Raw genomic sequence first — 15,761 nt, forward strand, 5'->3', positions numbered from 1 at the left:
GGGGCAAGTTACCTGGTTGAGGTTTTTTCCCGGGTTTTCCCTCAACTCAATATGAGCAAATGCTGCGTAACTTCCGATGCTGGACCCCGGACTCATTTCACCGGCATTATCACCTTCATCTCATTCAGATCTTCAGACGCTAAATAACCTAAGATGTTGATAAAGCTTCGTAAAATAACCCAATAAAAATCTTCACATAGAGGAAGACCATTTAAACGGTTTGATTCATTATGATCCAGATCAGTTAACTTGAGAATTGGCCAATATGATGAATTGTGATTAATTAACCATCGTGTGACATTTGCGTTCCATGAGCAAAAAGTTAAAAAGTTGAGTTTATGGGTACCGTACTTTTTTGAGAGAAAACATTTACCATTTACCATTTGTGCTTTTTGTTTCTCGTAATCATTTAGCTCGTCAACAACATCGATCGTTTTCGTCCAGATTGTTACTGACGCCGAAAAATTGTGCCTTTACTGCAAAATCAAGGACAGAAAGAAATTTCTGACCATTACAAAACAGGAATTTCCCGTGAAAAATTGATGTCCAGCCACGTAAGCTAAAGTTGTGCATCTGGTGAGACTAAGAAGGTGTCGTGTAATGTGAATTGCTTCAGAGGAATATAACCATCACTACTGAGATTTATGACAAGCAACTAAGACGTCTTGAGGCCACAATTAAAAAAAAACTACTGGGAAGACTGCAGCAAATGATTTTGCAGGATCATAATGCCCTTCCGCATACTATTAACAATACAAAAGCAGTTATTCAAGAGCTCGGTTGAGAGGTTATTCTATATCCACCCTGATCTTGCTTCATCAAATTTTCATTTTTTCCTCGTTCTTCCAACAGTCTTCTATAATAATGAAGGTACTCTTCAAAATTGAATTGACGATTGTTTCAAATCCAAACAACCGGATATCTTCAGACGTGGATTCGAAAAATTGCCAGAACGTTGAAGTCAGTCATAAACAAAGCAGGAGAATATAATTATCATTGATTATTTTATGGATTTTATGTATTCTTTTTCTTCTGCCAATACACAGTTTTGGGTTGTTTCCCGTCTATGAACTACAAATGGAATTGGTCCGTCCAACGTCGGTGAGGTCTGCCTAAATCTCTTCATCCTCGTGGATGGTAATACAGAAGTATCTTTGGTAAACGATTTTCAGGCATCTTAAGAAGGTGGTTTCTCCATTTACGTTGATAATGTTGGACGTCTGCTGTCATCTCCTCAACTTCCCACTGATTTATTATGTCTTCGCTCCTAATGCGGTCCCGCAAGGTAACACCTGTCAGAAAACTACAATGGATTTTATGTAAAACAAATAATTTTTAATTTAATAAAAAAAAATACGAATTCATGAACCAACCTATTAGTATCTATATCATTATGTTTATAGTGGAACCAATCCGGCATTTTCCTTTTAAATAACTAGTTTTTTAGTTGATTTATGATCGAGGAAACTACTATAAACGCCATCAGATTGAACCCTGGACCTCCCTAATGCGGGTCCACTAAGCTATCCTGCTAGGTACAATAGTAATATACGTTACAAGAGCGGTTTGTTGACGTTTTCATGGTCGAGGAAAAGATTGAAAAAGCGAAACGTAGTTGAGCTTTTTTATTTTCCGAGAACATGAAAACAAACATACCGCTCATGTATCGTACATTATTTTGTGCGAAGATCGTTTATTACATACCTGAAAGACGAATTTCTAATTCGTTGCAATGAAATCTCCACGTTGGTTTCTGTTTAATGACGGCAACTTCGGAAAACCAAAATATCTTTCTTCAACATTGTTGTTATAAAATGTTTTCTGTGTTTACTATACTCCAGCAGGCCGTGATATACGTCTGTCTTTTTTTTTCCCCAGTCTATAAATGCGAACTTAAAACAAACGGTAAGGTTATGTAATGATTTATTTTTCATTTTAATATTTTAACAATATTATTTATAGAACATATTGCAGTAATAACATCGGCATCTGGAATCTTGTTGATTTTTCTCGGCTTCCTTGATGTTACTTGTATCAGGAATGCAATAAGTTTCGTGGAGTAGTAGACTTTACTTAATTTTTGCAAATATTTAAAAACAATAATTAACATTGCAATTTAGGTGAAATTGCAGTGGCAAGTTTCCAATTTGTAATTATTACTATGTTAAACGTCTCTAAAAATAATATGTTAAAAGCCTAAAGCAGTAAAATGAATGTCGCGCTTAAGCGGAAAGAAGAGGGGAATTGTTATGTGTGTTACGTTGGGAATACTGAATGTGGTATTTCACACTTACCGCGTATTGGTTCTGTACGGAAAACAAGCAAATACGCACGATCTCGCACAAATTCTTATTCCTTTATGAAGACTCCTAGTCCCTTAGTTCCTTTACTTTGCATTGTCATTGTCACCACAGCAACTGTATACAGGCATTATGAGGAAGGGATTCTGTGCTGTTATGTGACTCCACCCTCCCAAGTACAATAAACAGTAGAGGAAAGAATGTGAATCCAACGAAAATAAGACTGGAGGTGTTCCAGTGCCCTCACAACGAGGTCAGGTGTGACCTTCCCACGCGTCCTCGGCCTACACAATCCCCATTGAGAGCAGATTCTGTACCAATCTCGCGAGGGAAGTAAACACGAGCGAGCGGAGGCGTCGCTGGGGGCCGTGTGTACCAGATGTGCCGTCAGAGCACGTAGCACCGGTACTATTCCAAGACGCTATCATCATAGCCCTGAGATGGTACATTACGATGTTCTTGTTATTTATACCATTGTTCATCATAATCTTCAGCACCACCATCGTAATAATCAGGCACCGGCGTAGCTTAGGCGGTAGCGCGTTTGCTTGCCGCCTGGAGTTTCGCTAGGGCGTGGTTCGATACCAGCTTGGGCTGACTACCTTGGCTAAGTTTTTCAGGGGTAAGGAAAATGTCAGGTAATCACATGGTGAACCTCGGCGTCATCTCGCTGTCACCAATTTCATCGACACTAAGTGAGGAACAAACTTTCAAAACCTGACATGTCCATTTTCAGAAAATACTTTACAGATACCAAACATTTTACACTTCTACAATGAAGAAAATATTTTCTGTGGTGAAATATTAAAGATTATTTTTTTCTGCTATACGAAAAAAATATTTTTACGATTAAAAAAATAATATTTATATTTCTTTTTTACAAATTCAAAATGGTGGCAGTTCACTGTACAGTGATGAAACGTTTCCCTCATAACTCATAAACTTCTTAACTTTTTCATGTTCTCTGGCTTTTATTTTATTGCTGAAACTCATGTTTACAATACTATGCTCTTTCAACTACATTCCTTAATAAATAATATATATTTTTTATTTTGTGTTAGAAGAAAGTGCTGATATTTGACCATTTTTTAAATGAATTTATTTTTTATCAGATAATCTAGCAAAGGTAGAGAAGTGATCTTGCATCATATTGTATATATGATATGCATAAATACACACAAAAAATTTCATCACAGAATATTGGATAGTTTTTTAATTATGTGGGAAACGCTTCATCACTGCACAGTGAATTGAATTTTGGGAGGGAAAAAAAAATTTAATCGTAAAAATATTATTTCATATAGCAAAAGGATAGTGTTTTACACATGTTAATTTTCATTATTATGCAAGATACAGTAATGGAGGAAAAAAAAGTTGAATATTTCCAAAATTTTACTGCTGTAAGCTGTACCTAACCCCTTAAAATAGAAAAATCTTCGTTTATTTCAGAGACACATATTTGTAGCATTTTCTGAAAATCGACGTCAGGTTTTGAAAATTTGCTCCTCAAATGATCTAATAATTAGTAGAATTACCGACTAAAATAGTAACGTAATATTTATAATCTTCATCGTAATCATCTTCATCTCCTTTAGTTTTACAATAATGATAATAATAGTAATAATAATTAATAATAATATTATATAAATCTGGTTTTCAAGTAGTAGCTCCCTGTAAAGCAGGTTTGAATAATTTCAAGGAAAAATTGTTCCGGAGCCGGTTATCGATTCCGAGACCCTTCGCTTAGCGCGCGAACGCTCTACCGACTGAGCTACCCCAGGAACTATACACGACACCGTCACAATTTTTCCTTTTTATATCCACACAACTCAAATTCGTTACTGGAGGTACATTAACAGAAAGCCACAAATTAAGTCACACAGTATTGTGTGCACTCATAGTTGAGTTCTGGCGTCTCGTCAGCTCATTTGAGTTGTGTGGATATAAAAGGAAAAATTGTGACGGTGTCGTGTACAGTTCCTGGGGTAGCTCAGTCGGTAGAGCGTTCGCGCGCTAAGCGAAGGGTCCCGGGATCGATACCTGACTCCGGAACAATTTTCCTTGAAATTATTCAATAATAATATTGAAATATATTGAATATTATCCAGAGACTGAAGGAAATAATCCAGATCTTTCAAATACTATGTGGAAATGATGATTATGATTATAATGATGATGGTGACTGTAATGTTTTGTGACCTTTCTCATTGCAGAAGAAATAGATTGCGTAAAAATTACGAAATATACAAATGGCTACCTACTGGAGTTACCAAGAAAAATATTTGTTTGAAAACGACTTGAATGTATACAATCCGCCTTCTTGTTGTACAGATATGGATGTTGATCTACGATTCAAGTAGTATTCATTTCAAGAATATAATTAGTCAATACGTGGGTAGTCTACGTGTGTTACCGTTTATTTGAACGTACACTGACCTAATGGAGGAAGCATGTACGACGTACTCCACACGAGAAACCAAAATCCTTGTATTCTTTTGATTTAAGCGCAACTTGTATTTGCAGCTGAAGGCCACCAGTTCAGTTGTCCGACCCATGCACAGAATCGTATGCGAGTGTAAACACAGATTAAATGTCTAAGAAAAGAGATTTGGTACGAAGAAATAGTGCATTTTATTGTTAATCTATAAATACAAAACATTATGTTTTTACGAAGTTTCACTAACATTGATTGTTTCCAATTCAAGACGACTTTCTGTTACCAAACGTCGTAATTCTGTCTTCTAAATCTGCAATCTCAGTTGCTTTCCTGTCATTCCTTCATTTGCACCTTCTGCAGCTTCTACCTATGCCCCTTTTCCTAATATATTCGATACATAATTTTAAGAGCACAGGAGTCCGTTTTCTTTTGACAGTATCAGTAATATACAGATATCATTGCTGACTTCAATCCAGATACCCCGACTCATTTTCGCAAAAAAGAGAAAGTTTCATAGTAAGCGTCTCTTTTATATTCTACCATTTTTTTAATTTCCGATTCAGTGTTTTAATTATGCCTTCAGACTAGTCTGCCTGGGTTCGATTCCCGGCGGAGTCAGATTTTCATTTAAATTTCTACCTCGGGACTAGGAGAGATGGCGGTGCACAACTTCTAATCACTAAATTGTGCACCACTATGCCTACGTTAAATCCCAAATTTCTCAGCAGTGCGTATGAAGAGAAGGTATGTGTCACTGTTGATAGTGATTCGTTCGTCGGACGGTGACGTTAAGCCTGATGGCCTCCTTGGTGCTATTCGACAGGAGTAGGCTACGTGCTGGCACTGGGTTTCCCCTTCTCCATTCCTCACCTTCATCATTATCCTTATCCATTCCCTACACTACAATTACACGAACACTTACGCTTACCCTAATACACGACATAACTCTTCACAGATACACATCATGTACAGCGTGGCCCGCCGAAGTGGTGTACAAATTGAAAATGGGTCATAGTGCTGCCATCTATCCGCAATACGCGGAACCCGAATCACGCAAGTGAAGTGGGTAGGCATTAGACACACACTTATTTTAATTATGTAGTTCTCGAAAAACATAATGTATCTATTTATCGTTTGCATAGTAATAAGGTTCTAAATCTATATCTTCAGAAGTTGTTTTGCAGACATTTAACATTGGGGTTTTGTGATATACTTACTTATAGCTTTTAAGGAACCCGGAAGTTCATTACCGCCCTCACATAAGCCCGCCATCGGTCCCTATCCTGAGCAAGATTAATCCAGTCTCTATCATCACATCCCACCTCCCTCAAATCTATTTTACTGTTACTTACTTACTTACTGGCTTTTAAGGAACCCGGAAGTTCATTGCCGCCCTCACATAAGCCCGCCATTGGTCCCTATCCTGAGCAAAATTAATCCATTCTCTATCATCATATCCCACCTCCCTCAAATCCATTTTAATATTATCTTCCCATCTATGTCTCGGCCTCCCTAAAGGTCTTTTTCCCTCCGGCCTCCCAGCTAACACTCTATATGCATTTCTGGATTCGCCCATACGTGCTACATGCCCTGCCTATTTTACTGTTATCCTCCCCAAAGGTCTTTTCCCCTCTGGCCTCCCAACTAACACTCTATATACATTTCTGGATTCGCCCATACGTGCTACATGCCCTGCCCATCTCAAACATCTGGATTTAATGTTCCTAATTATGTCAGGTGAAGAATATAATGCGTACAGTTCTGTGTTGTGTAACTTTCTCCATTCTCCTGTAACTTCATCTCTCATAACCGCAAATATTTTCCTAAGAACCTTATTTTAGAACATCCTTAATCTCTGTTCCTCGAAGTGAGAGTTCATGTTTTACAACCGTAAAGAACAACTGGTAATATAACTGTTTTATAAATTCTAATTTTAGATTTTTTTACAGCAGACTAGATGGCAAAAGCTTTTCAACCGAATAATAACACGCATTTCCCATATTTATTCTGCGTTTAATTTCCTCTCGAGTATCATTTATATTTGTTACTGTTGCTCCAAGATATTTGAATTTTTCCACCTCTTCGAAGGATAAATTTCCATTTTTTATTTAGAGGTAATATTAATATCACTTAGGAGTGTGGTTATAATGATAACTTTTATGTGTTAAAATTAAAAAGTAAGTTGTAAATTACCTAGTTGACCAGTTTCGACTTCGTATCAGTCATCTTACAACCACAATCGCACCGCTCAGAAAAACAACTGAAGAAACCGGAAGAAGCAAGGATCTCTCTAGTTCTGAAGATGGTAATTTCCAAGTTTCAATTAGTTTTTAATTTTAACACATGAAAGTTATCATTATAATCATATTCCTAAGTGATACAAAGTGTTGAAAGTGTGTAATCAAGACTTATAATATTAATAAATTATTATATTATATTATATATATGTCATCCAGTCTGCTGTCCAAAAATCTGAAAGTTAGAATTTATAAAACAGTTATATTACCGGTTCTTCTGTATGGTTGTGAAACTTGGACTCTCACTCTGAGAGAGGAACATAGGTTCAGGGTGTTTGAGAATAAGGTGCTTAGGAAAATATTTGGGGCTAAGCGGGATGAAGTTACAGGAGAATGGAGAAAGTTACACAACACAGAACTGCACGCATTGTATTCTTCACCTGACATAATTAGGAACATTAAATCCAGACGTTTGAGATGGGCAGGGCATGTAGCACGTATGGGCGAATCCAGAAATGCATATAGAGTGTTAGTTGGGAGACCGGAGGGAAAAAGACCTTTAGGGAGGCCGAGACGTAGATGGGAGGATAATATTAAAATGGATTTGAGGGAGGTTGGGTATGATGATAGAGACTGGATTAATCTTGCACAGGATAGGGACCGCTGGCGGGCTTATGTGAGGGCGGCAATGAACCTTCGGGTTCCTTAAAATCCATTTGTAAGTAAGTAAGTAAGTATTATATATATGAGGCATCTAATGCTTTACTTAAATACCAAATCATTATCCCTTGCTTTGAAGTGAAGACAGATTGTATTATATTGAACAGATGATAATATATCAGTGCTGACATCATTGAAATTTTCAAAAGTGATTGAGATGTTATTAATAGATTAACGTATATATTATGTTACTTCCACATTTTGTCTGTGTTGGAAATAATATTTATTTTCCATGGTTTCTTCCTAAACGAATTAAACCATTTCTTACGTGATCATAAATATTACGTAAAAAACGTGTCCTGAAACGACTTCTTGTTTACGAAGTTGTGCGTTGCTCTAATGAAATATAAACTATTGGTGTCGACTGTAAATAATACTTCAAATAAAATTGTTGTCACATATAATTAGGTCATAATGAAAAGTATTACATTTTCATCTTTCGAGCACGCAACCAAGTGGTGACAAGTCTGAACCAGATATTCTTGTTTCATTCCGATGAGTTTGTTATTGACATTCAAGACCTAAAATTTGTTTCACAAACGAAATGTTTGCGTTATAGCTTTGGTAACTGTATCTAAATGATTTGTTTGGTACATACATACATACATACATACATACATACACACACACATACACACATACATACATACATACATACATACATACATACATACATACTGTACATACATACATACATACATAAATACTGTACATACATACTGTACATACATACATACATACTGTACATACATACATACTGTACATACATACATACATACATAAATACTGTACATACATACCGTACGTACATATATACTGTACATACATACATACATACTGTACATACATACATACTGTACATACATACATACATAAATACTGTACATACATACTGTACATACATACATACACACATACATACATACATACTGTACATACATACATACATACTGTAGGGGAGAGTCGGGTAGTATCGGACATCGGGTAGTATCGGACAGAGCGTTTCTTTCATCTACCACCATATGGTAGTACCTGAATGACATGGTTACGTTTCTCTATGCGATATCACAGAAACGTAACCATGTCAATCAGGTACTATCATCGTGTGGTAGATGAAAGAAACTCACTGTCCGATATTACCCGATGTCCGATACTACCCGACTCTCCCCTACATATATACACACACAATGATACAAGTGTACGATATTATAACTAATCAAGTTTGTCGGAAGTCTGAATCTAACAGTAGTGAAATCATTGGCAAGAAACATTAATATGATATAGACACAGTCTAGTATATAGTCACGAAGCTTGAGTTTATGAGGGTACTAGGAACAATAGACTGTGCAGGTACTATTTCGCATTGTCTGTAATGAGGCGATAATAGCGATCCTAGTGGTTAGCAACTATCTATGGATGCGCATTGAGCTTCGTGACTGTATATACTAGATTGTGGTATAGGCCTAGTATAATTTTCTCATGGGAAAGGAACTCCAGGCCTAGTTTCCTCGTAAGTGGTGTAAGGTTCAGACGTGTCTTCGAATATTTGACTAAACAACAACGATTTTCTCATACACCAAAACATAGTAAGAATTTTTAAACTGACTGCAGCTTATTTTTTATTTCAGATGATATCACTGATATGCGTTTCTGGCTTCCGTTTTCTTTAATCTCCCCAGATGAAGAGAGGTATGTACTGTATGTTATAAGAGTTCAACTATAGACGCTTAAAAAGTATAAAACAATAATATGGTAGTAACATCACAGTGTAATACGTACAGTCACAAAACTCAATTCGTAGGGATACATTGTTGCCAATTCAGCGGTTTTCTCACTAGATCTAGCGTTTTTCAGTGTTAGTTTAGCGGGTAATATTTATTAAAATTATATTGCTCATATAGGGATTTAGCGTTTTTTTTAATACTCACAGCGGTAAAATACTCATACTTTACATTAAATATTACACTTTTACTACGTCATACTACTTTTGACCAATTAAACAGTACGAAAAAAAAAAAGAATAAGAAACAGAATAAGAGATGAAGCCGTATTGGAAGGAATGGGTGAAGAAAGAATGATGCTGAAATTGATCAGGAAGAGAAAAAGGAATTGCCTGGGTCATTTGCTGAGAAGAAACTACGTACTGAAGGATGCACTGGAAGGAATGGTGAACAGGAGAAGAGTTCGGGGCAGAAGAAGATATCAGATGATAGACGACATTAAGATATGTGGATCATATGAGGAGACAAAGAGGAAGACAGAAAATAGGAAAGACTGGAGAATGCTGGATTTGCAGTGAAAGACCTACCCTTGGCCAGAACACTATGAATGAATGAATGAATGAATTAATTAACAGTAGGCATAATACTTTGTGTGGAATTCGAAAACATTGTCATGGTTTTCGTGCAACATATCTCAATCGTTATGGTGACATTATTATAAGTACTTTACCATTATTTTATTATTATTATTATTGTTATTATTATTATTATTATTATTATTATTATTATTACTCTTATAAATTTACGTCCATTTTACGAAATATTTATCAGATAAACATATTTGCCAAAAATACTCACAAATTCCCACGTGCGTATAAGGTCATACTAAAATATTATCGAGATTTATGCTATATAATTCTAATTAAAAAAATTATAATACACTTAATGAATGTGCTAGCTATTGTATGTGGGCTTTATGCAGTGAATCATCTTCAACATCTCGCATATTGCAATTCAGAGAAATATAGACAACAGAAGTGCACACATATGCTGCACCCGCCTCTTAATCATCTTGGAAAAGATTATTTACTCATTCTGGTGCGTTAGCTGTTTCTGAATACTGACCTGACGTAATAGACCCAATTGAATCAGCAATAAAGAGTCTAGCGATAATAATATGTATGACTAGAGTCTGTGTATGAGTGCAAAAGCAAAAAAATAAAAAATAAAAAGTGACAGGGGAATTCATAGAACCCCTGTAATCAAACGTTTGTGCTGTTCGTGATTGTTATTGTGATCATGATTGGGATTGTAAGAATGTTTGGGATTTGAAGTAAAATTTTGATATTTCTTTTCATTTTCTGTTTTCATATTCCTAGTATTTAAATTGAAATATCCTAACGAGATTTTCTGCAAAAGCTGTAATTTCAATGAAAGAAATACCTAATGATTTTATTGAAAGTAATATTTTATATGTATTTAACGGCGCTGTTACTGTTGATATTCAGCGAAATTGGCGACAAATTTTGTTTGCAGTTGTCTATCAGGGACAAGGTTCTTTTACTTGCCTTCCAGTCTTACTTCCCTTTCGGAAGAAGCCATGCTGAAGATTATATTGCCCTTCAAAATCATAGCCGACGGCCCGGTTTCAACCCGTGAACCTCGGATCAAACGTCTGAAGCGGTATCCGCTAGAATTCCGCGTATTACAGGAAATAATGAAAATAAATAATTAAATATGTAAAGGTCAGAATTTCTTATTCCTGCCTGTTTAATAGGGCCTACTATACATGTTATAAAAAACAACACTGATTTATTTTAATAATGTAGACCCAAGACAAGAAATAATAACATTGTTTTAGATTTTTCTTAATAATAATAATAATAATAATAATAATAATAATAATAATAATAATAATAATAATAATAATAATAATCCTTGGCGCTACAGCCCGTGAAGGGCCTAGACCGACCAGCCGGCTGCTGGCCTCACGCCCACATGCCGAAGCAGAGGTGGACGATCATCCAACCAGAATGGAGGTATCGTGTGGTTAGCACGATGATTCCCCCAGCCGTTATAGCTGGCATTCGCAACCGGATTTCGCTACCTATCGTAGCTCCCCAAGTGCATCACGATGCTGGGTGGGCACCGGTCCCATTCATGAGAAAATTTCTTCCCCCACTAGGACTCGAACCAGCGCGCATTCCGTAGCGCGAGCCCTAGGCAGGATGCCGTAGACGGCGACACCACGGCGCGGGACTATTTTTCTTAATGGTGAGAATTTATTTTCGTAGAAATATGGCAGTTTGAATTACTTTTTTAAATCATTTTAAATTAGAACACGAAAAAAATGGCATTTTTTGTAAAATCTATGGAACGGTCGGGAGGACTTTAAAAGCGGGATAGTATCGTCCGAGACGGGACGGATGGTCATCCTACATCAAGTGCGAAAATCTTTATGATTTATTTTTTAGTAGTTTCTGTCATAAAACAAAATCTAGATTTTATAATAAATCAGAGCTTTGAAAAAGAAAAATTATATAAATTACATACATAAGATATTAATGAAAAATATGTGTTATTCGGTACTGTAATACACTTTATATGCACGTAAAATCGTCGACCAAGACATTATTTTAGAAAGGTCATACGTTATACTCCTTTCGCAACAGTTCATAGTTTATATAATTGTTCATACCTGTTTTCTTTAAGGGGACACTTATATGAGTTTTAAATCTCTTACAATTTTCATCCAAAATTTATGAATTTTAAACTACATAAACATGCCTACAATACTATCATCTATACAAAATTTGGTGCCATTAGGGCTAATAGTTTTGAAATGATATTTTTAAATGTATTTTATATTGACATCACTAAAAAGGCTCCTTGCGTCACAATTTTCACAATTTCTAGTTTATATTAGCTCAAAAGCTTCAAAATAGTCATGGAAACATGAATTTATTAACTTTTTGAGCTCAGTCTAAATAGAAAGTCACAATAAATTTTTAATTGGATTTTCTTAATTTTTTATCATTATTTCACCATAGTGTCCCCTTAACGTACCATTTAATTAGTACATTATGCAACGAGCCTATAATGATAGTAATTAAGTAGCGAGTATGGATGTTTATGAAACGAGCGCAAGCGAGTTTCATAATTTTCATACGAGCTTCTTAATTACCATTATAGGCGAGTTTCACACGACTTTTTATGCTCGACCATATTTCTAACTTGAAATTATTCAGATGTATACATTTTATTTGTATCTGACAAGATCGAAGTGACCTTGTTCTAGGTCGTGAATTGTGAGATGTGCGCAGACGCGAAAGTATTGATTTTTTCCGAGGAACAATAATGTCATTGACCTTGATGTAATCCAGTTAAACTTGGTATAACCTTGATTATTGAATTCAACATTGAAAAACAAGATGACAAATTGAATTTATTTGAATATTATTTACAATTAACGCTAATTATTGTAGTAACAGAACATAACCTTCTGCGACAGTATTGGATTTCCAGCCTCCGTGACTTTTCGCTAATTCTCTTTCGATTGCATATCCGAGAATAATCGATACTTGCGGTTTTATAACGGTGCAAAGCTGACTTGTCATTGGCTAAACACCTGTAAGCTGAGTTGTCATTGGCTGAAAACACCTGTACTTTAATGAGTAGGTGTACTTTAATGACATGCATTAAAGGACTGCTACCAGGTGTATAATTACTACATTTCGGCATGGTCGAGCATAAAATATATTACGATACAAGGTTGGGAAGCGCTTTTTACAAAATCTAGGAAAAGTTTGAAAAACGAGCAGAGCGAGTTTTTCAATTTTCGTGATTTTGTAATGTTGTACGTGTATTGTACAACATCTTTCGCATGATAATATTTTTTAAAATCGCAAATACAATATATTTTGCATTGAAAATTTAGAACAATATTATTTCAAAGCCTTCGCAAAACTGCACTGTAATGGTAACTAAGTAACACAAGCGAGTGCACTGTGATGGGTCTCTTTCAATATTACGAAGACTGGTTTCCCTAGCAACAAGTTTCTATGCGGGAATTCTAACTTTGAAGGCCTAACAACAATAGCTGGAAATACAGAAAAAACACGATCGTGCAAAAGAATAGATATACAGGGTGAACCGTAAGTAATGTCAATTTCAAAAGATTATTCTTTCAGATATTTCAAAAACCAAAAAATAATTATTACTTCCTTTTCGAGAAAAAAATTATTTTATTTGAAACATTTCATAGCGTATATTTTGGAAAGCTACTGAATTAATTCCCAATATGCTCAGTAAATTTAAGAGAGCAGTGTATTATTTTAATAAATGATTGAAATAATTTTAATTTCGATCTTTAAATGTGCAGAAATTTGATCTTTGATTGTTTTCTGAAAATTGTTAAATTATGATAAATGTCAGGTAATCCCATGGAAAAAAATGGGATTCATCTCGCCGAAGTTTCATTTCGCTGTCACCAATTCTACTGGCACAACAAAATGCGGAGTTTATACAATTTCGTTAAATAACCAATTTAAATTTTACTAGTCAGCGATGTATTCTATGCAGTGGAGGGTAAAACCCCTTTATCTTCTGGCTTAGTTGCCTCATGAGTGGTGCCTTATTGGTGTCACTTATGAGGTTCAAATCTGGCTTTGGACAGTTGACTAAACAACAAGCAATATCTAATTTTAAAAATAATATCAGCTTACAACTAGTGACCGTTAAACCCTTAAGAAAGAGGGGAAAAAGAGACTCTTTCCTACCTATATCGTTATCTGGCCAGAATGGATTAAAAAGTTAGACTGAAATCTGGACGAAAAGTAGGAATAATCGTGTATAAAGTAATTTACTCTTAGGAAAATATTTTTCTCCCCTACGAACTGTAGGTACCGTTCATCTGTCAGTTTAATCTATGTACCTATCGGCAAAAAAAAAAAAAAAAAAAAAAAAAAAAAAAAAAAAAAAAAAAAAAAAAAAAAAAAAACAAAAAAAAAAAAACAAAACAATCTTTCGATTGTATTTCCATTAAAGCAGCTATGAGTGTTTTTCATTATTAAATAGATATCTATTTTTAATAAACTATAATTTATACGCATTTTTACCTAATAAATTGATTCGTTGATATTATGGCGAAAAATTTGTGCAATACTTGCTGTACACATACACTTCATATGTAAAACTACTTTTTCGGCATTATGAAAATGCTTCTTTCGTGATAGTTTCGAAATCAATTGAAGAGTGTGATCCCAAAACGCGTTAAGTCTACTTTTATGAAATGACTGATCTAGTTTTTTTAATCCACCAGTCTACGGACTGAGTGAGTTTTCAAGTGACATGTACAATAACGCAAACCTTTAGGCAAGGATTAGCGTTATTTTTGAAGAAAAGAAACTTAAAATATAATAACATACATTAAAAAAAATCATATATATTTGTACGTATAAATCATAGAAATGGGCAAATGGACTGAGCATGTTTTGGGAGCACATTCTTCAATTTGTTAAAAATCACAATATTTCATTTACACTTCCTACAGCGAAAAAGTAAATAACTTTCACTGTTATTTACCTTCCGGAATTTATGTGGACAATATATTTGCTTGTTAAGTTCGGGGTTTCTTTGTGACTCATTTCAGCTGTCTAATTTTCTTCAAGATGGAACAATAAAGAGTTAGGGAAATAAAGAAGAAATCCTTTGGACGCTGTTAATTTTTTTTATAAATCAAATCAAACTTAACTATCGTGATAGATTCAAACTCATAGCACAGAACTACACGACTTAAATTTCTGAAAGTTAAGACTTTTCGCTGCAGCTGGAACACTCGTTTGCAATCGTTCTTTTGTCCCTATATTTTAGTGCGGTAAGTATTGTTGTTACCTTGGTCCATGGAGACTGCGGAGGCGCCGCCTGCAAGCGCCAGCGCCAGCAGGGGAAGCACGGCGAGGTGGAGTCGCATGTTGCCTGCTCGCTCACTCGCTGCCCGTCGCGATATGAGGATCCCAGAGGCTTCGTCAGGCTTATGTACCGCGCAGCTTGCTGCTATGTGTGGGCGCCGCTCGGAGCCCAAAACACGATCTGATGCACACGCTGACACTCAAATCAAGAAACATCACGTCTTCTACGCCTTCCATTCTCATCTTTTCCTTCTCCTATTCACTCCTTTCATCTTTTCCTTCTAATTATCATCCTCCATCTTGTGTTCCATTTTCTTTGTTTTCCACAGTGTCATTTTTCTTGTTATCATTTTACTTTTTGTTACATTTTTCATTTCCCTTGTTCTTTTCTTAATCCTCCGCCACTTTTCCTGTCCGCGTACTCCTCCTCATCCTCC

At 35.5% G+C, this 15,761-nt stretch overlaps 1 protein-coding gene across 1 annotated transcript in view; it reads right to left on the reverse strand.

Annotated features, from left to right (window-relative positions):
- Positions 1-15,513, reverse strand: part of Tsp (Thrombospondin) — a 123,574-nt gene extending 108,061 nt beyond the window's left edge. Inside the window, exon 1 of the mRNA XM_069815963.1 lies at positions 15,308-15,513. Within this exon, the coding sequence (XP_069672064.1) occupies positions 15,308-15,386 (79 nt within the window). The 5' untranslated portion in view covers positions 15,387-15,513. The remainder of the gene's footprint in view (positions 1-15,307) is intronic.
- Between the last annotated feature and the right edge of the window lie 248 nt (positions 15,514-15,761).

This window comes from Periplaneta americana, chromosome 17 (assembly GCF_040183065.1).
Source record: "Periplaneta americana isolate PAMFEO1 chromosome 17, P.americana_PAMFEO1_priV1, whole genome shotgun sequence".
In the NCBI taxonomy this organism is placed as follows: domain Eukaryota; kingdom Metazoa; phylum Arthropoda; class Insecta; order Blattodea; family Blattidae; genus Periplaneta; species Periplaneta americana.